This window comes from Tursiops truncatus, chromosome 2 (assembly GCF_011762595.2).
Source record: "Tursiops truncatus isolate mTurTru1 chromosome 2, mTurTru1.mat.Y, whole genome shotgun sequence".
Lineage (NCBI taxonomy): Eukaryota > Metazoa > Chordata > Mammalia > Artiodactyla > Delphinidae > Tursiops > Tursiops truncatus.
This window is the reverse complement of record NC_047035.1, coordinates 27,810,457-27,833,024: the sequence shown is the minus strand read 5'-3', so window position 1 is coordinate 27,833,024 and position 22,568 is coordinate 27,810,457. Positions and strand designations below refer to the sequence as shown.

The following is a 22,568-nucleotide window of genomic DNA, read 5'->3' as shown; positions in this document are numbered from 1 at the left end:
TGAGGCCACCAATGGGAAGGCCCTTGGAGAATGTAAAGGTGGTGGGAATGTCAGTTACATTTGCCAAGTCACATGGCCTCTGTGAACCTTGGCCTTCTTCACTGCAAAATGGGTCATAGCAGTACCTCCTTCAGAAGGCCATTAGGAGGATTCTATTAAAGCGAGCAACTCAAGTACAGCAGCAGCCTGTGCCTGCCACATCACATGCTCTCAATAGTCTATAGTGACGATTATTAATATCATCACAGGGGAACCCCACACTGGCTATATAGCATTTACTCTGCGCTAAGGGCTTTATCTAGGTCATTTAGTTTCATTCTCCGGCCCTACCAGGTGAGCATTACTAGTGACTCATTTTACTGATGAAGAAATTGAGGTTCAGAGAGGTTACGTTGCCTACGGTCCCCCTGCTAAAAAGTAGTAGAGCCAAGATGTGAATCCAGACAGGCTGATCCCGGAGCCCTGGAGACATAACTGCAAATAGGGGCACAACCAGGTGACCTGGTGCATGCCTTCCCCTCTGGGCCTCAGTTTCCCCATCGTCAGTGAGATGAAGGTGGTGGACTCTGAGCACAGGGGCAGCAGGCGTGAGGCATCCCTTCTGACCACTAGAGGTCTCTCCTCCAACAGCCAGAGATGGAGTTCAGCCTAGTCCCCGCTCTTTGGCCAAATTTACGCAAAGCTTGAAAAAGAAAGAAAGAACTCTGGGGTCATTTAGGATAATACAGTTTCCCACAAGTGCTGACACCCCGGATAATTCCCTACTGCCACTTGCCAAGTGGGATTCCCCTCCACCTTGTCTTGTCTTGGGCAAGTCTTCTTGTTTACAAAAAAACAGCAGTGAAGGTCGTGGAGGCCAGAAATAAAACTTGATCAGTACATTGAAACAAGTGTGTTAAAAAAGAGAAGAAAAAATGTATATATACACACACATCTATCAAGAAAGAATTAGACCAAGCCATTAACAGTGATTATCTTGGAATTAGACAGGATGGTGGGGAATTTTTTTTTTTCTTTTCTGTTCTAAACTCCTTTCTCTTTCATGGTATTTCAAAAGGGGGCATTTTCCCATTAAACCAAGCAAATAAAAAAAATCCCCTTCCTCTTTTGCTCTGTGCTATAGAGCACTAGTTTGTCCCTTGACCTCTATGAACCTCAGTTACATTCTCTGTAAGACAATGATTAAAATGCAGCACTGTCCAGGGACTTCCCTGGTGGTCCAGTGAGTAAGAAAGACTCGGCACTCCCAATGCAGGGGGCCTGGGTTCGATCCCTGGTTGGGGAACTAGATCCCACATGCATGCCACAACTAAGAGTCCGCATGCCACAACTAAAAGGTCGCACATGCCACAACTAAGAAGTCCACGTGCCGCAACTAAGACCTGGCACAGCCAAAATAAATAAATACATAAATACCTTTAAAAAAATGCAGCACTGTCCAGTAGGACTTTCTGCCATGATGGAAATATTATATATCTGCACTGTCCATTAGAAGCCATTAGCCACATGTGGCTATCAAGCCCTTGAAAGGTGGCTGGTGCCACTGAGAAATAGAATATTTAATTTTAATTAATTTTAATGAATTAAAATAGTCTTACGTGGCTGGTGACTACTGTATCGGACTGCACAGGTTTATAACCCTTCTCCTCCCCAGGGTGACCGAGCGGGTTTAATGCGACAGCTTGGCAAACTAGAATGGGCCTTACGAATGTCAGGTGAGTATTGCTATCGGGAAGGCGGAAGGCAGTTCTGGTGAAGGGTGCCTGTGTTCATCTTTTTAAAAAGGGAAATCTCGGGCTTCCCTGGTGGCGCAGTGGTTAAGAATCCGCCTGCCAACGCAACGGACACGGGTTTGAGCCCTGGTCTGGGAAGCTCCCACATGCCGCGGAGCAACTAAGCCTGTGAGCCACAACTACTGAGCCTGAGCTCTAGAGCCTTCGAGCCACAGCTACTGAAGCCCGCGCACCTAGAGCCCGTGCTCAGCAACACGAGAAGCCACCGCAATGAGAAGCCCGTGCACAGCAACAAAGACCAAATGCAGCCATAAATAAATAATAAAAAATAAAAAGGGAAATCTCTTTTTTAAAAATGAAACCCACTGAGTTCTCGGGATTCAGGGACAGTGAAAGCTTTGGTGAAACACATTAACACTTTCTTTTAAAATGTCCACAGTATCAAGGCCAGGAGGACTCCTCCTGGAGCAAACAAATCCAGAAGTTTCAAGCAGGTTCTCAAGCACTAAGGTCCACAGGGGCTGGGCATGTGAGCCAATGGGCAGGATGAGAAAGGGGCCGACGGAGGGCAGGTGCCCCATTAAATCGGGCAGCCCGTCCTCTGCTCCGGCTGACATGAATGTGAGGCAGCATTTCCAGAGCTTCTGATTTCTCAGGATAAGTAGGAAATCTGGACTTCTCTACGAAACCTGCCAATTTTTAAATGCTGATAACTAACAATAATTCAAAAAACACCCCTGTGTTTGAGCCAAAAACACGGAAGTGACTTGGCTGGTCTGCTCTTTCTTCCCCTCCCTGACTCAGGGCCTGGCTCCGGGACAAAGCTCAGCAAATAGGCAGCATTGTGTCCCAAGCCCCCCAGGCTCCCCAAGAGCAGACCCTGGCTCTCCTGGCCTGCTGCCTGCCTAGTCCTTGATCCACCCTCCTTGCTCTTCCCTGCCACCCCCTACCCCTGCCAGTATCTCTTCGGTCCCGAGGGACCCCCGCTCCCCAGCCCCTTTAACCCTCACAATGGGGTGTTTCTGGGGGCACTCAAGGCTTCCTGAGCCAGGCCCTCTGCTCCCCCTGAGTCTGCGAGCTGCTGCAGGCTGGTACTGCCCTCCCACCTGCCTGCCCAGATCTGCCTGGGCAGAGCTGTGGTATGGAATGTGGTGATACTCATCCAGGCCTGGCTGCAGGGACCTGGGCCCAGTGGCCCCAACACCTCTCCTAATTTGAGGAGATTGGTGTTTCTGGCTTGGGAATGACTCAGAAAAAGGAAGCAGGATTTTAGGAGGGAGGTGGAGTAAGTAAATTGAGTGCCCAAGAAAGTATATAAAAAGAAAGAAAAGAGGGCACTCTCAAGACAGAATGGCTGGGCTTGGCCTGAATTTCTAATTCCCATATGCACAGGCCTCAGTATATGGGATTCCAAAAATGCTTTGCACATGTGTGTCCGGGGTTAAATTCAAATTCGGGGAATACTGTCACAGACCTCCCTCTTGGAGATTCACTGTGTACATCTGCATCCTAAAAGCTTGAAACTTCCTATACTTAAAAAACGGAAGTAATGTAACTTTAACTCACTGTTTCCAAAACTTATTTGACCCAGAACCCCTCTCTCCAAAACACCACTGGTTCGGTGGGATCCCACACGGGGAAACAGTGGTGGCTGTCACCTCCTCCGCCTGCCCGGGGAAGCGGCCAAGCCACGTGGACTCGCGCAATGGGAGGGAAGGGCTGGGCAGATGGAAGCTGCTGGGCCTTGGCTGACAGACTGGGGCCTGTTCCAGGGACCTGGGAGCAGCAGCTGGAGCAAGGCTGGGATGGGAAGCCTGCTCGCCACACACTCTCGCCATTCGCCTTCACGGCCACCAAACTTGTATCAAATGCTTTAGCGTGTGCTAGGCCTTTCCCCCGAATCATTTCACTTTAGTTCCCACATCACGCTGGGTGGGGCGGGGGTGGGTGGGAGGATCCTTACCTCCACTTCCAGATGAGGAAACCAGCGCCCAGACAGGGAAAGGAGCTCGTCTGTGGCCATGCGGTGCCAGCCCGGCCAGCACTTCACCCTTGGCATGTCGGGGAGCACACACCGGTCCCCTTTTCTCTGCGGGCTCCCAGACCCGTCCAAATCCCCCATGAGTGTTTTAAATTACAGGTGCCTGGGCTCAACCCTAGAAATTCTGACTCAGTGGGTTTGGGATGGGGCCCGGGTATCTGTATTTTTAGGAAGCTCCCCGAGGGGATTCTGATAAACAGCCAGTTTGAGGAAAAAAACGCTTTAGCAAATATTTAGGTATCCCTGGGCTGGGGCGGAGAGCGATCCAATATTGGCTCAAATCTCATTTGACCCAACTTGTCTGTCCTTCTGAAGAGTGTCCCAGGTTCAGGTTTGGCTGTCAGCTCCTATCTTCCTGTCTGCCCTGAATTAAGGGAAAAGATCCCAGATGGGGTCAGGATGGGGGGGGGTGGCCGGAGGAGCCAGGAGAGAAAGGGCAGAGCTGCCAAGGCCCTGGACAAGGCACCAGCCCACTTCGACCATCCGCAGAACGGGTTTCTGGAGATAAGCGCACTCCCACCACAGGAACCTCTGGGCTGTGCTAGGTGGGGAGACTCCTGGCTGCAGCCCTGGCGAAGTGGAATTGGGGCAGGCAGGCAGGGCAGCGCGGGCTGGCTGGGGGCCCCGGAGGGAGTGGCTTTCTGCGTCTGAGCTGGCGGGCTGTGGAGAGGAGCTGCGCGCCTCTGCTTTTTCCTCACATTTTCCTTTCCAGAGCTGACTGGTGTGGGCTGGGGTGGAGGAAGGGTGGGGGACCGCCACAGCCACTCTCCTCCCCTTGGACCCTCTGACCCCTTTCCAACACCTGCCCTTCCCAATTATACGCAACACCTCCTCCCACACCTCGGGCGGTGCTCACTCACCTTCTCGATGACCGCAACCACCTTGCAGCCCCTCAGCTGCTCTAGGGCAGAGCTCAGTGTGCGGATGGGCCGCAGCCTCAGGCTGCTGAAACCCTGCAGAGGCAGGAGAGAGCCACGTAGTGGCCTCAGGGTGAGTCCTACTCAGCCACAGCCTTCTCAGCAGGCAGTGGGCAGGGCCCCGGCTGCCAGGAGAGCAGTGGCCACAGAGGGCAGGACCAGGGTACAGGCAGGGCCCACCTCACAGGGACAGACTGAGCAGAGAAGCTGGCCTTGGTCCAGGGTGGCCAGGCCACCCTCTCAGCTCGGTCCCCACCTAGCCCTCCTCCCAGACACAGGGAGTTCTCAGGGCTTCAGAAACCCCCTCTCAGAAGCCTCATCCACAGGAGGCAGATACGCCCAGGGAGGGGGGAAGTAACCTGGGAACATGTGCATCTCGGGGACCACGCCTCGAAGACCAAGGCATGTGGCCCAGGCACCTGCTTTGGGGGAAGCAGCTTACAAGGTGCAGCAAGCCTAGAAGGGGTGTGTACGTGCACACCTGTGGGCTTGAGAAGTGTGCGTGCATCTTCAACCCTGTCTGAGTGCCCACTGGGTCAAGAAAAGCCGTATGGGGAGAGGACTTTTGCACATTTATATATGCACATATTCATGTGTGTGTATACGCACGTGGGTATTTGTGTCTGCTCCGAATACTCACTGCAGCCCAGCCAAACACAGAGAGATCTGGGAGCCTGAGTGTGCGCATAGGTGAGCACGTGTACGGGCCATGCGTGAGGGTAGGGAGGTGTGTGTGTGTGTGTGTGTGTGTGTGTGTGTGTGTGTGTGTGTGTGTGTACTCTGTGGGGGCGTAAGACTGGACTGGAGATGATTCACTAAGCGTTTGCAAATGAATGAATTACGGAGAGTGTGGGATAGAGAGGAAGCCAGGAGCGGGGAGGAGGGCAGCCCTGGCACACACACCAGCCGAACTGTGCTCTCCACCGTCTGCCTGCTGCCCGGGATGGCAGGCGACAGCTCCTTGGCCTGTGGGGTGAGGGCCTCAGCTCTCTCCCCTCAGAGCCCTCAGGCCTTTGGGGTCTCCTTACCGTGCCAGGGCTGGCTCCACTGCCCAGCGTCCTCTGCAGGTGGCAATTAAAGATCTCCTCCGCCCGCCGCAGGTACTTGGTAATTTTCAGCTTTACAGCCTCACATCTCTCCTTGTTGGGGTCGACTGTGGGGAGGAGGGGTCCTGTCCTTGGGAGGACGCTGGGGTTTGGGCTCCCACTGCCCGCCCTCTGCCCTCCAGAGGAGGTAGTGCCTATTTCTGATGCTGCTCAGTGGATTCTGACCCCACCTCTGTCCTTGGGTCCTCCTCTGGATGGGAGACCAGCAGGGGAGGAGGAGGAGGGATGGTGGCAGGAGAGGTTGGGAACCACAGTCGCCACTCAGCCTACAGCACTTTACAGTTGGCACCTACTACCTCGCTGGCCACCATCACACCCTGGGAAGGGACACAGTGTGGATTTCCATGTCCGTTTTTCAGAGTAGGAGACAGAAGCCCCCAGAGAGAAACACGTTCTATCTATCTCTGATGCCCAGTGTGAAAGAGGCCAGAATGGGGATCAGGACGGGAGGGTAAAGGAAGTCACTGGACAGGCACGAAGCCCAGGTGTCGAGAGGTCTCATCGGAGGGAGGGTAGGAAGCGTGAATTGGGACCTGACTCCTACCCCCAGCCTGGCCACCAAGGCCCTCAGGGGTCTCCAAGTGGCCTCAGGGCCAGCCTCTCCCCCTACTTGGAAATGCCTTCCTTTTCCCTGAACAGGCCTCCCCTCTCACCTCCAGGCCTGTGCGTTCTCCCTCTGGAGCCCCACCCAGCCCTTCAGCTGGACAACATGCCCACCATTCTTCAGTGCTCAGATTAGGGTTCTGACTTCTAGAAAACGCCCTATGCCAGCCTAATCTGGCCTCAGTTTCCCTCTTCCCTCCCTTCAGTTCCTCCTCATTGTTCTTGCCACCTGGGACTATAATAGTCCATCATCAACTCATCAATCTCCCCCCATTAGAATGCAAGCCTCCCGAGGGCAGGACCCCAGCCCAGCTCCAGGGGCGGGCAAGCTGAGTGAGCTAAGCGCACAGCCTCTGGAGCCCACACTGTTCAAACCCCAGCTTTGCCACTTGACAGCTGTGGGGTCTCAAGCAAGCTAGTTAACTGCCCTGTGCCTCAGTTTCCTCATCTGGAAAACAGGAATAAAAATCATTCTTATATATTTGGAAGTACATGCAAGAACATATACAGTGGTTTGTTTTACTGTGAATGGGAAATGAGTTGATACAAGTAAAGCCCTTAGACCAGCGCCTGGTGTATAGGAACCGTTCGATAAATGAGAACTGTTATTACTGTCCTTTGCAGAGGCCCTGCAGGGCCCACACAGAGAGCCCTGCTCGCCCAGCTCAGATGGACAGATGGCGGGATGAGCCCTTCACCACCGGCCTCCGTCCCTGCCCAGCCCCAGCCTCACCATTTACGCCTCGGAGCAGAACGTCCACGCCATTCTGGTAGTGGCTGAAGGCTGCCTCATACTCCTCACTGACATCACGCTCCAGGGCCAGCCGGATCTGTGTGGCTGCATCCACAAGGTAGTCGCGCTTGGTCATGTCAGATGCCCCTGGAGTGACCCGGTTGCGAATCTGCTCCCGGTACACTAGGGCCTGGGACCGCACTCATGAGCAGGGCTCGGGGTCCAGGCCAGGGCCAGGGGGACACTCACGGGCCACCAGGCTCATGGCTGCCCTGGAGCAGGGACCTGGAATGAGCAGAGGCATTAGGGAGAATCCTGCTGGGAGTAACACCCCATCTGCACCCTGGTTTCCTCCACTGAGTATTGGGAAGACTAATGCTCACGTCCAAGGGCTGGAGGGATCAGAGCTAATGTGGGTAACATCCCTCACTGAGCCAGACCTTTCCTAAGTGGTGGTAATAACAGAACAATAACATGCTTTGGGCTCTGGGTTTTTTGTTTTCAATTCAAATTCAGTTCATCAGGTATTTCTTGAGCACTTACTATGTGTTGAGCACTGGAGAGAGCTGAGGATATGCCTGCAAAGGGCCTCTATACACATTAAACATGGAGGTCACACACTCTGAGGCTGAAGCCAGGGCCCGGGGCCCAAAGGCCATTCCTTATACTGTTCCCTCCATCCTGCCTGTTCTCCCCTCCCTGGTCCTCCCATGGGAATCTCATTTATCCTTCAAGGTTCGGCTCCATGGTACCTCCTCGAACAGAATGGATTGCCCCTGCTTTATTTCATTTCCCTAGGTCCTGAGGTCAGTGTGGCCAGGGAGTGAGGACCCCCAAGAAGCCAGGCAGAGAGCCGGGCACAGGGCTTGGCCTTAAAGTCTGCGGGCAAATGAGATGACTGAGTGGCAGATTCAGTGCCACTCTGGGTGGAGTTAGAGGAATGAGGTCAGAGCCCAAGCAGCCCTAGGGAGGGGATGCCTCTGGCCTCCTGGCTCTGTCTCTGAGAAGGTCAGGAGGCCACGTGGCCTCCAAGGACCGTACAGCAGCTCCTCCCTGAGCAGTGTGCGATACAAGTGGCCAAAGGGATAAGCGCAGTGTCTTCAGGAAAGGAAAGGGCTCAGAGAGAGGCCAGCAGAGCTGCCTTTGCCCCTCACTGCAGCCTCTGCACCTTCGCTCCCTCAGGCCCCACTGGGAAGGAGCAGGGCCCAAATTGCCAACTCCAGGTCATTTCTGCCTCTGTGGAGAGAGGGAGGAGAGAACAGGATGGGGAGTGGGGCGGGGAGGAAAACCCACATTGTGAAGCCAGCGGGGAGCTGAACTCTGGCCAGGATGCGGCCAGGAGGTGGAGGGAGGGGGGAAGGGAAGCCGCACCCTCCCCACTCGGCCTAGTCACCAGGGACATGCCGCGCTGAGTCCCGTGCTCAGAGGCACCAAGGCCGACAGGGCGGGCTGCTCTGTGTCAGGGCCCGGTTTCCGGGACCACCCGCCGGGCCGGGTCCCTCCGGGCAGAACCGCATAGCCGCGCCTGGACCCAGAAAGCGTCGCGTCCAACCCGCGAGTCCCCGGTACGCAAGGTGCACCGCCTCTCGGGGGTCTCCGAGGAAGGCGGGCTGGGGGAGTGAGAAGAGGGGGCATCCTCTCCTAGGGGAGGGGGATGGAGGAGGAGCCGGGCAAACACCGTACCTGCCCGAGCCAGGAGCTCGGTCCGCGTGGCCAGACCCAGCCCGGCCGCCACTGCCCCTTCGCCCCCGCGGGGGACCTTGCACCGTGGGCGGCTGCTTTCAGCCCTCCGCCCAGGTGCAGGGGTCTGGCCGGATGCAGCTCGGTCATTGGTTGCAGATGAGCTCATCCTCTATCCGTTAGAATAAACCACCAATCAGCGCCCGGCTCGACTTCTGCGGGGCCCTTAAAGCAGAAGCGCCCGCAATACGGAGCGCTGGGGGAGGGGGGGGGAAGGGGGGGGAAGGGGGGGGGAAGGGGAGGGGGGCGGGGAAGGGATTGGGGTGGGGGTAAAAACTGCGTAAAGAGGAGGTCCAGAATCTCACAGGGATGCGGAAGGAGTTGCTTCAGAAATCTAGGCCGACTAAAAGCACACATGCAGCTTCCAGGACTTTTCTCATCCATTACTTCATTCATTTATTCAACTATTTAAATATTATGTATTGAGAGACTACTGTGTGGGAGGAGCTAGATGCCAAGATACCGCGACGGAGGGGACAGTCTCTGCTCATGTCTTCATGGGGTTTACAGTCTAGGGAGGGTTACAGGGATTAAAGAATTAAAGAATGCAGTTGATATTTCATTCCAGTTGTGATCAGAGTTGCGAGAGAGAAGCACCACAGGGGCCATGAGGCAGCAAGGGGAGTGACCTAGTCTGGGGGTGAGAAGACTTTCAGGAAGGGGTGATATCTGAACTGGGCACACAGACCTCACCTGCACCCTAATGCTGCCTGGACTCACACTATTCTTCCCTAGTGCACTTGCTCTCTTCTAGATAACTTTTCACTCCATTCCCTTCTAATTCCCAACACCTCCTCCCCCTCACTCAGCCAAAGACCATGCTTCTTCCATCGCTTGAAAATTTAGGAACACAGACTCCTACCCTGCCTACTATCTGCCTTCTGGCCAGGTCTGCACCCACATACTGTCTCCCCATCTCTTTCGACAGATGACCTGTCCGAGCCCCATCAAAGGCCAACCTTCCCCTTGGGATCAATCTTGTCCCGTCACCTCCTCAAGGAACCCCGTCCGGCAATTCTCCCCTTTCTCTCCTACATCATTAATTTTTGGCTCCCACTGCATCGTTCATTCCTGTCTGAAACAAACATCATGCTGATTCTCCCATCTTGAAAACAAAACAAAAAACACTCTTGGCCTCACTTCTCTCCTATCTACCACCCCAGGTTTGCAGCAAAACTCCTCAAAAGAGATGTCTCTCCTGTCTCCAGTTTCTCTTCTCCCACTCATTCTTGAACCCGCTCTGATGAGGTTTTCTTCCCTGACATCCCTCTGAAATAGCTCTTGGTCAACCAGGAGCTCCATGACCTCCTGGGTGCTAAACCCAATGGTCATTTCTCAGTCCTCATCTTACTTGACCTCTTAGGAGCATCTGACCCAGGTGATCACAGCCTTCTGTCCATGCACTTTCTCCCCAGGCTTCCAGGACCCATACTCTCTATTGCCTCCCTCTCACCAGCAGCCCCTTCTCTGTCCCCTGTGATGGCTTCTTCTCTTCCAGATGTTCGAGTGTGCCAGTTTTGGGCATCTTCCTTCTCTCTGTCCTTACTCACTTGATGAGGGATTGCACCTAGTCTCATGATTTTAAGTAGTATTCTTCCATATATTGATGATTCTGTATATCTATTTACAGATATCTTATAGTTTCTGTATCCTTTAGCCCTCACCTCTCTACCAGACTTAAATATTTAATAGTCTAATAAAACACCTCAAATTCAAAGAGTCCAGAACCTTGGAAAAATTATGCTGAATGAAAGAAGTCAGACACAAAAGGCTACATACTGTATGATTCCATCTATATATCATTTCCAAAATAGGCAGATACATAGAGACAGAAAGTAGATGCCTAGGAGGGGGGGAAGGAGAGTGGATAATGGGTATGGGTTCCTTTTGGGGGGGTCAACAAATGTTCTGGAATTAGTGTGATGGTTGCACAACTCATGAATATTCTAAGAACCATAGAAGTCACATTTTAAAGAGGTGAATTTTATGATATGTGAATTTTATCTCAATAAAATAATTATCATAATGAAAAAGAAAAAAAAACCTGAACCCTTGATCCTCCCCCACCTGAAACCTTCTCCACCTAAAGCCTCTTCCACTCTTCCAGCTCCATCCTTCCCATTGCTCAGGCCAAAGTTTTGGAGCCATCCTGGCTTCTCTTATTTTCTCACACTCCACATCTAATCCATTAGAATATCATCATGGTTTTTCCTTCAGAATGTATCCAGAATCTCAGCACTTCTCACCACCTCCACTGCTATGACTCTCGTAGGAACATCTTCATCTCACACCTGAGTTATCGTAGGCGATTCCTCCTGTCTTCCTGTTTCTACCCTTGCCACCCTAAAGGTGGTTCTCACCACTGCAGCAGGGGGATCCTTTCAAAGCTCAGTCAGATTCTGTCCTTCTGTTCAAAAGTCTGCAAGGGGAGGGAGACGCAAGAGGGAAGACATATGGGAACATATGTTTATGTATGACTGATTCACTTTGTTATAAAGCAGAAACTAACACACCATTGTAAAGCAATTATACCCCAATAAAGATGTTAAAAAAAAAAAAAAAAGAAGTCTGCAAGGGCTCCCATCTTAGTCCAAGAAAAACTCAAAGGCCCTGCTATGACCTCTAAGGCCCTCACAGTCACCCTCCTCTACTATTTCTCCAGCTTCATCCCTTGCCAGGCTCACTCACTCAGCTTCAATCCCGGAACTTCCTCACTGCTCCTAGAACCCACATGGCAATTCCCACCCCAGGGCCTTTGCCCCACTGCTACCCTCTGCCTGGAACAGTCTGCTTTTGGATACCTACCTAGTAAACTCTGCCCCTGCTTTGAGTCGTTGCCCTGATGTCATGAGAGACCTACTCTGACTATACCCTCCCAACATCTCCATTTCTCCCTTGCCCTGCTCTGCTTCTTCTCTGTTGTACTCAAGACTATTGGCATGCTATCTAATTTACTTATTTATTTTATACGTTTCTTTTCTTTCCTCCCCCCAGTGTAAGATCCACATGGGCAAGACCTTTATCTGCTCTGTATCCCAGATGTATCCCAGGTGCCTAGAACAACATCTGGCACATAGCATTGCTCAATCAATATTGGCTGGCTGAGTGAATGAGCTCTAAAGAATGAGAATTAACCAGGAAAACTGTTTGAAGAGGACAGTGGAGGAGAATGTTCTGGGTAAAGAAACAGCATATATAAATGCCTTAACAAATTAAGGGAGAAAAATAACATTTACACATCAAACAGATGACATAAAAACAGTTGATAAAATTTAACACTCATTCATGATAAGGACAAACTCTTTACTTAACAAGTTCTAAACAAACTCGTGCACTTACTTCTAAACTTGATAAAGGGTTATCTACCAGAAACTTAGAGCAAACACCATGTGTAACGGTGGAGCGTGAGAAGCATTCCCACGGTCCAGCTGTTCTTCTGGCATATGGAAGGATCACACTTCCCTACCCCTTTGGAAGTTAGGCTTGGCCATGCGACTTGCTTTGAAATGTCAGTGGACAGAACAGCAGTTACTTCAGGGTGGAAGCTTCAAAAGCCAGTACATAATTCCTCTTGCCATAGTGATTGTGGAAGCACACGTCCATGTGCTTAGCCTCCATCAGCCTGAGTCTCTGAGAAATAACAATAAGGAACCCCTCCCTGACCCATGACTTGTGTTGAATATAGGTGTAAGTGAGAAGTAAATTTTGATTGTGTTGAGCCACTAGATTTTGGGACTGTTTGTTACTGCAGCAAACCTTGACCTATCTTGAATGATACCCCAGTGCAGTCAGAAATGAGCCAAGACCTCTACTCATCAACAATATACTGGAAGTTACAACTAACACGATAAGAAATTAAAAACAAAGAAGAGAATAAAGACGCAGATGAAGAGAACTGACTTGGGGACGCGGGGTGAGGGGGGGAAGGGGAAACTGGGAGGTAGTGAGAGAGTAGCAATGACATATATACACTACCAAATGTAAAATAGCTAGCTAGTGGGAAGCTGCTGCATAGCACAGGGAGATCAGCTCGGTGCTTTGCGACCACCTAGAGGGGTGGGATAGGGAGGCTCAAGAGGGAGGGGATACGGGGATATATGTATACATATAGCTGATTCACTTTGTTGTACAGCAGAAACTAACACAACATTGTAAAGCAATTATACTCCAATAAAGATGTAAACAAACAAACAAGCCAAAACAAAAAAAAGAAGAGGTTTAAAGATTGGAAAGGAAGAGACCAAATTGCCATTATTTGTGATAATGTGATTACTCACCTAGAAAACCCAGAGCAACAATTAGTGAGTTAGAACGGTTCAATATTTACAAATCAAGAGAACTTTTCTATATATCAACAATAACAATTTGAAAATGTAATAGTAACTTTAAGATCCCATTCATCACAGTAACAAAAACTATGAAATGCTTATGAATAAACTAATCAGAAGTATATAAGACCTTCATGGAGGAAATAATAAAATTGAAAGTCACAAAAAATGGAGAGACGTGCTGTGTTCAATAATGGAATGACTATCGTCGTAAAGATGTTGATTCTCTCCAAAATAATTTAAAACTTCAATGCAATCTCAATCAAAATACTAAAAACACTCTGTAGTACTTGACAGGATGCTTCTAAAATCCATGTGTTTATTCATTCCCTCAACAAAAACTTATGGAGGGCCTACTATGGGCCTAACCCTGTTCTAGATAGTAAGGAGATGGTGATAAATAAAACAAAACAAAAACGCCTTCCTTGAGCTCTTTTTCTAATGGAGAAAAACAGTAGTAAAGACACAGATACATAATATCTCATGATGATTTTATACAGTATATGAAAATGTGCAACAATAGCCCAGCCCCTTGGAAAAAAACAAATGGTGGGGGTTAGGATCTTGCCTTACCAGATCTAAAGAGTTATTATAAAGCTGCAATTTTTAAAAGAGGTGACGTTGGTACACATGAATAGACAAGAATAGACTGGAGTCCAAAAAAAAAAATTCATGTATCTAGGGGATTTGACTTAGGATAAAGAAGGCATTTCGAACCAGTGGGCTAAGGATGAATTCTTCATGAGAGGTGTCGGGACAACTGACTTAAGGAAAAAAAATTGATCTCTTCCTCATACCTTATACAAAAATAAATTCAAGTTTAAAATTCTAAATTAAAAAAAAGAGAGCAACCTCAAAATTTTAGAAGAAAGTATCGAAGAATATCAGCACCATCTTCAGGTAGAAATCGCCTTTTAAATATTCCTGGTGGGGAGGGATATGTGAATTAGCATATTTTGGAGGGTGATTTATCAGAACTATTTAAAATGGAAATACACATAATCTATGACCTATCAATTCCACTTCTAGACATTTAATCTAAAAAAAAAAACACTTGCTAAGATACATAAGGATATACATGGATATTCACTGCAGCATTGCCTGCAATATTAAAAAATTGGAAAAAATTCCAAATTTAGTATCTTGTGAAATATCAATGTAGAAATGAATTAATAAGATGTGGTATATTCATATATTGAGTTATTATTATTATTCAGCATTTTAAAGGAATGAAACAGAACTAAATCTCTGTGTACGAACATGCAAGATCTGAAAAACATATTGTTGAGTAAAAACAGTCAGTTCCTAAGAGCTACCTGCCATATGATGCCATTTATATTTATATATATTTTTGATTTATGTATTTATTTTTTATAATTTTTAAAAAAATTTTTGGCTGCGTTGGGTCTTCGTTGCTGTGCATGGTCTTTCTCTAGTTGCGGCGAGCGGGAGCTACTCTTTGTGGTAGTGCGCGGGCTTCTCATTGCGGTGGCTTCTGTTGTTGCGGAGCATGGGCTCTAGGTGCACAGGCTTCAGTAGCTGTGGTGCACGGGCTCAGTAGTTGTGGCTCACGGGCTCTAGAGCGCAGGCTCGGTAGTTGTGGCACACGGGCTTAGTTGCTCCGCGGCATGTGGGATCCTCCCGGAACAGGGATTGAACCCATGTCCCCAGCATTGGCGGGCGGGTTCTTAACCACTGCGCCACCAGGGAAGTCCTATATTTTTAATATTTATTTTTTATTTATTTATTTTATTTTTTGGTTACGTGGGGTCTTAGTCGCGGCATGCAGGCTCTTCTTTGTGGCGCACGGGCTTCTCTCTAGTTGTGGCGTGCAGGCTCCAGAGCTTGAGGGCTCTTCGTTGCAGCGTGTGGGCTCCAGAGTGTGTGGGCTCAGTAGCTGTGGCACGCGGGCTTAGTCGCCCCACAGCATGTGGGATCTTAGTTCCCCAACCAGGGATCGAACCTGGGTCCCCTGCATTGGAAGGTGGACTCTTAACCACCAGGGAAGTCCCTATATTTATATTTTTAAACTACACACACACAAAAATACTGTATACGATCTATATATTATAGAGTATTAGGATTCTCCAGAAAAACAGAACCAATAGGTTGGATAAACAGATAGATAGATAGATATAGATAGGTGATAGATTCCTTACCGTAAGAAACTAACTCGTGCAATTATGGAGGCTGAGACGTCCCATGATCTGCTGATCTGATGTCTGCAAGCTGTAGACCTAGAAAAGCCTGGCCTAGCTCCAGTCTGAGTCTGAAGGCCTGAGAACCAGGAACACTGGGCATAAGTCTCCGATCAGCGTCCCAGCTCAGTCAGGCAGAGAGAGTGGGTTTTCCCCTCCTTCACTGTTTTGTTCTATTCAGGCCCTCAGTGGATTGAATGACGCTCATCCACATTGAGGAGGGCAATCTGCTTTACTGAATCTACCAATACAAATGCTAATCTCATCTGGAAACATTCTCACAGACACAACCAGAAATAACGTTTAACCATATATCTGGACACGCCATGACCCAGTCAAGCTGACACGTAAAATTAACTATCACATATAGTAATAGCTAACTTCTACTCAGCACTTATTATGAGCCTGGCACTACCCCAATCACTTAACATGGAACATCTCATATAAATCTTAATCCTACACCCTTAGTTAATATTATTAATCCATAGTTTACAGATGATAGAACTGAGGCAGAGAAAGATTAAGTAACTTGCTTAAGGTTACATAGGAAGTAGGAGCAAGCACTGGGACTCAGATCTTAGCAGTTTGGCTCCAGAACCGAACCTCTGAGCCACGATGCTGATCATCTTAAGCTCATAACAGTGATGTTATCTAGGAAGTGGGGGAAGGCAGGGAGCGAGACTTGGGGGAGGAGCTGGGTAGTGGTCAAATAAAGCTCTGCAATACCTGTAATGTTCTATGTTTTTAAAGGGCAAAGTAAACTCGTATATTATTTGTGATAATAAATTAATTTTAAAAAATTACATATGGGGGCTTCCCTGGTGGCGCAGTGGTTGAGAGTCCACCTGCCGATGCAGGGGACACGGGTTCGTGCCCCGGTCCGGGAAGATCCCACATGCCGTGGAGCGGCTGGGCCCGTGAGCCATGGCCACTGAGCCTGTGCGTCCGGAGCCTGTGCTCCGCAACGGGAGAGGCCACAACAGTGAGAGGCTCACATACCACAAAAAAAAAAAAAAAAAAAAAATTACATATGAAAAAAAAATATATATATATATACATGAAAATATATAATTATTTTTCAGGATATAGTGATTAATGCTACAAGGAAGTAGACAGTGCTCCATAGCCTTTAATGGTGGGCTAGACCTAGTCTGATGCGGAGGGATGTTTGGGAAACTTGCCTGAGGAAGTGTCTTTGAGCTGAGTTGTGGATGATGCATGTGTATTAGTCAGCAAGGGTAAGGAGTTGGGCGTGGGAGGGTGGAAAGATTTCCTGGCATAAGAAACTGCATGAGCAAAGGCCCTGAGGGGGGTACTACAAATTCCCAGAACTAAGAAAAGGTAAGTGTGTTAGGCTTTAGAGAAAGAGGGGACGTGGCTTGAGATGAGGTTGGGGAGGTGGACAGGGCTCTGACCTCATGGAGGCCTGTAGGCTGAGGAAAGGACTGGGAGTTTAATTCTCAGAATATTGTGTGCTGTTGGGTAAGATGAAAACTGGACACTCTGATTGGCACCATGGAAATCGCTGGAATCACTTTCGCAGGGCTGTGTTATGATAGTGAGTAGAAATGCCAAGAAAGAGACTGAAAATATAGACAAATCTCAAAACACGTGGATCTAAAGCACAAGACTGGGATAGGGAGGCCCCTGGAGGGTGAACGTGCCATTGAAGTCTGGGTTTAATTCCGGCTGCTGTTGTTATTTTTATGATGGGAAAGACTTTTACACACAAAGACATATCCACAAGGACGTTCATCATAGTATTGTTTATTACAACAACAACAAAGAGAAACTAAATATCCAGCAACAGATCAAGTAATCAAATTACGGGATATCCAAGTGACGCAAAGCAATTCAGTGCTTACAAAACTATATCGTAGAAGAATATCTATCGTTGTGGGGAATGTCTACAACATATTAAGTTTAAGAAGCAAGTTATAACATCATGAATATATTACGATCTCATTTCGGTGTCAGGATGTCTCCTCCACCTCCTCCCTTCTCCCTGTCTTCATGCCTGGTGGTGGGAGGAGGAGGGGGTCATTTGACATAACGCAACATGCCCAAAATTATGCCAAGGGAAGTGATCCACTTTATCAAAAGAGAGGTTTATTTGTCTTGTGGATGCTCCATGTGGGTCCAGGATGGAGCTGGAATGCTGGGGGAGGGCAGAGGGATAAGAAGGAAGGCACTTGAGGTCCCAGCTTAGGCCAAATTTATACCAAAGCTGAAAAAAATGTATTGCTCGTTCTCTGGATTTTGGAGGAATTTGTGATAGGTTATAGGAAATATCTGGGTGGGGGGCAGAGTTTTAAAGGAAGATGTGACCGGTCACTATCAGAAACAGGAGTCTTGAGTGTACTGCTTGCTTAAGAGAGCTGTACCTGCAAAGGCATCTCTGAGCAAGGGGGAGAGGTCATCTCATATAGGCTTTGGGGAAGCGTGGAGTTCAGCGATGGGTCAACTTTCAGAGTGTTTAGGAATGGTCGACCTTTGGCTCTAGAAGCACCGTCAATGGAGTGAGGTCGCTGCTGACTGGTTATTCTCAGAAGGGTGGGCTATGACTGCTGGAGCGTGCGGCTCCAGGAGCATGGTTACTGAAACAAGTGGTCATAGAAGAAGCCGGGTAGATAACTGGTGCTAAGAGTTACTTGTTACTATAGCCACATAACAATCCATCTTTTCCTGAGAGGATGGGAAGAGAAGGAAAGAGAAGGGAAGAGATGGCAGGGCAGTCCACACATACATGAAGACGAAGGGTCTCAGTGAAACAGCCCAGGGGGAGTCTTTGTGCTACAGCTAATCCTGATTGGCCAGGACTGGTTTCTAAAGAAGGATCCCAAAGGCACCCAGAGCTTCCTGGATTGGGACTCAGGACTTGGTTGTGAGAGAAGAGTGCTATCCCCTCCTTACCTCCGCGGGTCTGGTGAGAAGTATTTCCAGTGAGCTGGGGTGGGGGAGGCATAGCTCCCGGTGCCCCCCTACCCTCAGGTTCCCCCCTACCCTCACGTTCCGATTGGGCCCTCCCTCCTGAGTGATGACCTCCATGACCCCAAAGGGCTGGCCCGGGGTCCACGAGCCGATCAGAGCCCGCGAGGCCTCAGCTTCTGCCTCGCTGTGTGGCAGCCGCGGCCAGCTGTCAGCCCCCTGGACCCTCCAGAGACTCTGGGGCTGGAATTCCTCGGGCAGATTTCTCACCCTCTCAGTACTTCCTTCCAACTTGTCTGGCAAATGAAAAGACTTCACAGGCTTCCGAAGAGGACTGTGGCAGGGACAGCTTTGGGAGGGATAAAGAGCTCAAGGAGGGGCGGATATCACCATCATTACAGTCTAAACCTCAGACCCCCGCTGGGGGCGTCAGGCGGTTACATGTCTGTAAACAACCAGGGCTGCCGGCCTGGCTGTGTGAGCACAGAGGCTCCCGTTGCTGAGTGGCTCACACGGTGACTCATGGGGGGCCCGGGCTGACTGCTGGGTGGGGGTGGGGGTGGGGGAGCCGGGGCCTTAGATGGGAGAGAAGAAGGGATAGGCCTAGAGATGGGGGCTGGCGGTGGGGGACTCTCCTCTTCCGAGTCCAGTGAGGACAGGGGCTGATTCTCCAAAGTGCCTCGACGGAAGGTCAGTATGGCCGCAGGGCCCTCTGCCCGTCACCCAGGTAACGCCCTCTCCGTGGGAGGAATGCAGGTGGGAGGGTGCCCAGCCCCGTGGGGAAGCCCTCACCCTCCTCCCCGCCGGACTGTCCTGCCTGGTGGTTGCCATGGTAAAAAGCTACCTCAGGGGCTAGAAACACTATCTTTTTGGCCTGGAGCCCTGTGGCCTGTGAGGTGGGATCCACAGATGGCTAGCAGGGACCAGGCCCTCATCTGCCTGTCACAGCCAGCGTCGGGGTAGGGAGAGCACACTCCAGGCTTCCCTCAGGAAAGGGAAGGGTCGGCCTTCTCTAGGAAAACAGCTGCCGGGCTCCGGTGCTGACAGAGCCGTCTTCCACACCAAGGCTCTGTCCTGTCACCGCCCTGTCTGGAGCCTCGGTTTCCCACCAGTGTGTGCAGAGGGGCCCGTTCTGTGGACCCACCACGCAGATGTCTGGCCTGCCTCTTAGGTTTGGAGCAGACACAGTTCTCCTCCCCTCCTCTCCTCTGCGCTCCATCCTGAGGAGAGATGATGCGGTGAGGGGTAGAGAGCACGGAGTTTGGATCCAGATCTGGATTCAATTCCATTCCTGTCACTTACTGGTCAATTGTGAAATTCTGACTCACTTAACTTCCACGGCTTTGGACGCACCTGGCCCTCAGCTTCTTCATTGGCAAAATGAGGGTATGGAAATGGATTATTTGTAAATTTTCTTTCAGCCTGGAATTCCAAGATCACGTCACCCTCCTGCCTAGAACACTTCCGTGCCTCCCGCTGCTTCGCAAAGTCCTGACTCCCCGAGGATGGCGCCTGGGGCCCAGCCCACCTTCTGGCCTTAACCATCACTCCTCTGCTGCACCTACCTTACGCATCAGTCACACTGAACCACTGGAAAAGCCCTGGCTTTTACCCTGGATTTGGGGGAGGGGGCACCTCTGGGTCTTTGTTAGTGGGTTGCCTCCACCTAGAACACCTTCCCCAGCCATCTCCCTGCACTCAGGCTTGCCTATTCTTCAATGTCACTGACTTTGCAAAGCTGGCCCTGACTTTCTCCATGGGTAAATCAGCTCAGCTCGGATTTCTTTAGTAGCACTCCATCTGCCTTTGCTGAAGCTATGTGGCCTTCTTTCCTTCTGTTGTGATCACCTGTGCGTATCTGATTCCTTTGACGAGTTTTTCTAGGAGCAGGGACAATGTCTTAGCTATCTCTGTGTAATCCTAGCTAATCCAGGTGTTTCACTGGGTTGGGTTTCTGCCTAAGAACATTAGGGCCTTCAGCATTAGGGAAGTGTAGCAACATTCCCCAAACCCTTCCTTCGCTCCCCACGCTGTCTTAAATCATCAGAAGCTCCAAGCAGAGCACCAAGCTCTTTCTCTAGCTCTGGCCCTGGCATCTTTTATTTCTCTCTCAGAATCGTGTCTTCTCTCTCTTAGTTCTCAGGTAGACAACTTAGTCTTTCCAGCTAAGACCTCTCTCTTTATCCTTATTTCTTCCAGAATGGGATTTTCTTTAGTAAGTGGGGACACTGGAAAGACTTTCATGTGCTAACATATTTTGCCCCTTCACACATGTATCTGCTACAAAATGCCTGGTCCTAGTAGACTCAAAAAATGTTCATGAATGAATGAATGATCGGTAACGAGCCCACATGCATAATTAAGACCAAACTCTACTTCTCTCCATTCCACGTGCTTCTTCCTAGACAAGGCCACCATAATTGGTTGTCTGGATTTGCTATAGCCTTCTAGGTGGTATTTGTACCTCTGGTCTTGTGCCCTTAGAGTCCATCCTCCGCATGGAAGGCAGAGTGATCTTTCAAAAATGTACGTAATGCCACTTCATTCCCCTGCTTGAAACCCTCCAATGGTTTCCCTCTACATTACAACAAAATTCAAACTCCTTACCCTGCAAAGCCCTTCATGATCTGCCTACCTCTAACATCACATCTCCTGGCCCTTCCTTCCTTACTCATCACGCTCTAGCCACACTGGGATTCCTTCTAGGCCTTTGCATCAGCTGTGTTTTCTGTTCAAAGGGCTCTTGTCCTGTTTTGGAGTGATCTTCACATGACCATAACTTCACCATAAATGTCACCTCCACAGAGAGGCCTTCCGTGACCTCCTGGTCTAGAGAACCTTCCCCAAACACTATCTCATCACCTTTCCTTATTTTCCATTCAGCCCCTATTGCTGCATAGCAAACTGCCCCCAGACACTTTGTTTTTATTACATCTCATAATTCTATGGATTAGGAAATCAAACAGGGGACAGTGGGTACAGCTAATGTCTCTCTTCTCTATGGGGTCTGGGGCTTCAGCTGAGATGACTGTAATGCCTGGGAGCTGGAGCAACTGGAAGCTGGCTGCTACCCCTGCCTACATATCCATACGTATCTAAATTGCTAGCTTGGGCTTCCTTCCAACATGGTGACCTCACAATAGTTGGACTGCTTACATGGCAGCCCAGGGTTCCAAGAGACCAAGGCAGAAGCTGCCAGTGCTCTTTAAAGGACTTGGAACAATTATAAAGTCCCTTCTGCTATACTCTATTGATCAAAGCAGACCCAGGTCAACTCAAAGGAAGGGCCATCTCTAATATGCCAGAACCGTATTCTGGCAATAAGTCATTTTCTCGTTAATTTCTCTGTTTACATGTATAGATTGCTTATTGAGCAAACCGTGGGAGCACAAACAAACCAGTTTCTTTCTCTCATCATTGCTTGTAGATTAACTATGTTGATCCTCCTTTTCCTGTTTCTTAATAGCATCTTGGGCAGACCTTCTAATGTTCCTGTCACTTTAATTTATTAAAGGTCCAGCCCTATCTAGGCTGGTCCATCCAATTTAAGACTAAGCCCTTTCTCTCCCCTGGGCAGGACCTGGACTTGGCTCAAGGGAGTGGGGAGAGGCGTAGTCTGCCCCTGTACTCCTCTCTATTTTCCTCGCCAAAGTCCCTTTCTCTTTTTTCACAGGGCCGGGAAGGAGAAATTAGGGGAAAGTTTCTCTTCGCTGTGGCCATTTCTTCTCCAGCTATGAATGTGCCTCGTATGACGGGCGTCTAGATGCCCACTCTCACGTGGGTGCACTGCACACTACAGGGCTACCCCACGCACTGCTCCCTACTGTGTGCCCTTTCCAGATCTATACCTGACACCTCCACTCAGCTACTGTCCCAACCCTAGGTCCACAGCCTCGAGCCTCTGGGGTTTCCTCATCTGCACGTATCCCTCTTGGGAGAACACGGGAAAGGAGGCTCGTGGCCATTCACCTTCCCCTATGTCCCCCTGGAAACTCCCGCTGGAGGTGCTGAGGTGTCCCCTCTCCCCATCCTCTGTTACTCACTATTCAGTTCTCCATTCCTCCAACTCCCAGCCAGCTAGCACATGGGCTAATCTGAATGACAAATCCAGCTCCAGGGAGACGAGAAGGGGCCAGCAACCCAGGTCTCTGGTGACCTCCCCTCCTTCTCTCTCCTTTCCCCCTCCCTGGTCCTCCGCTTATGGAGACTGAGGAAGGGGATGCTGGGTGATGTTTGAGCCT

The 22,568-nt window shown here is 49.7% G+C and overlaps 1 protein-coding gene and 1 long non-coding RNA gene across 6 annotated transcripts in view; one reads left to right on the top strand and one right to left on the bottom strand.

Moving 5' to 3' along the window:
* Window positions 1-8,960, bottom strand: part of RPS6KL1 (ribosomal protein S6 kinase like 1) — a 15,081-nt gene extending 6,121 nt beyond the window's left edge. The window contains exons 1-6 of one of the 5 annotated variants that reach the window (XM_073800223.1): window positions 8,817-8,960; window positions 7,677-8,369; window positions 7,134-7,418; window positions 5,720-5,844; window positions 4,635-4,727; window positions 3,697-3,822 (exon numbers count right to left, since the gene is read on the bottom strand). In XM_073800223.1, the coding sequence (XP_073656324.1) occupies window positions 3,697-3,822; window positions 4,635-4,727; window positions 5,720-5,844; window positions 7,134-7,269 (480 nt within the window). In that variant the 5' untranslated portion in view covers window positions 7,270-7,418; window positions 7,677-8,369; window positions 8,817-8,960. Of the gene's footprint in view, window positions 1-3,696; window positions 4,139-4,634; window positions 4,728-5,719; window positions 5,845-7,133; window positions 8,370-8,816 lie in introns of those variants that run through there. The other 4 variants (XM_073800225.1, XM_073800222.1, XM_073800226.1 and 1 more) reach the window with 4 other exon arrangements.
* LOC141277941 (uncharacterized) lies at window positions 8,452-22,568 on the top strand. Its single transcript, XR_012329901.1, has 2 exons — window positions 8,452-8,698; window positions 19,749-22,568. It is a non-coding gene; the product is annotated as an uncharacterized lncRNA (long non-coding RNA).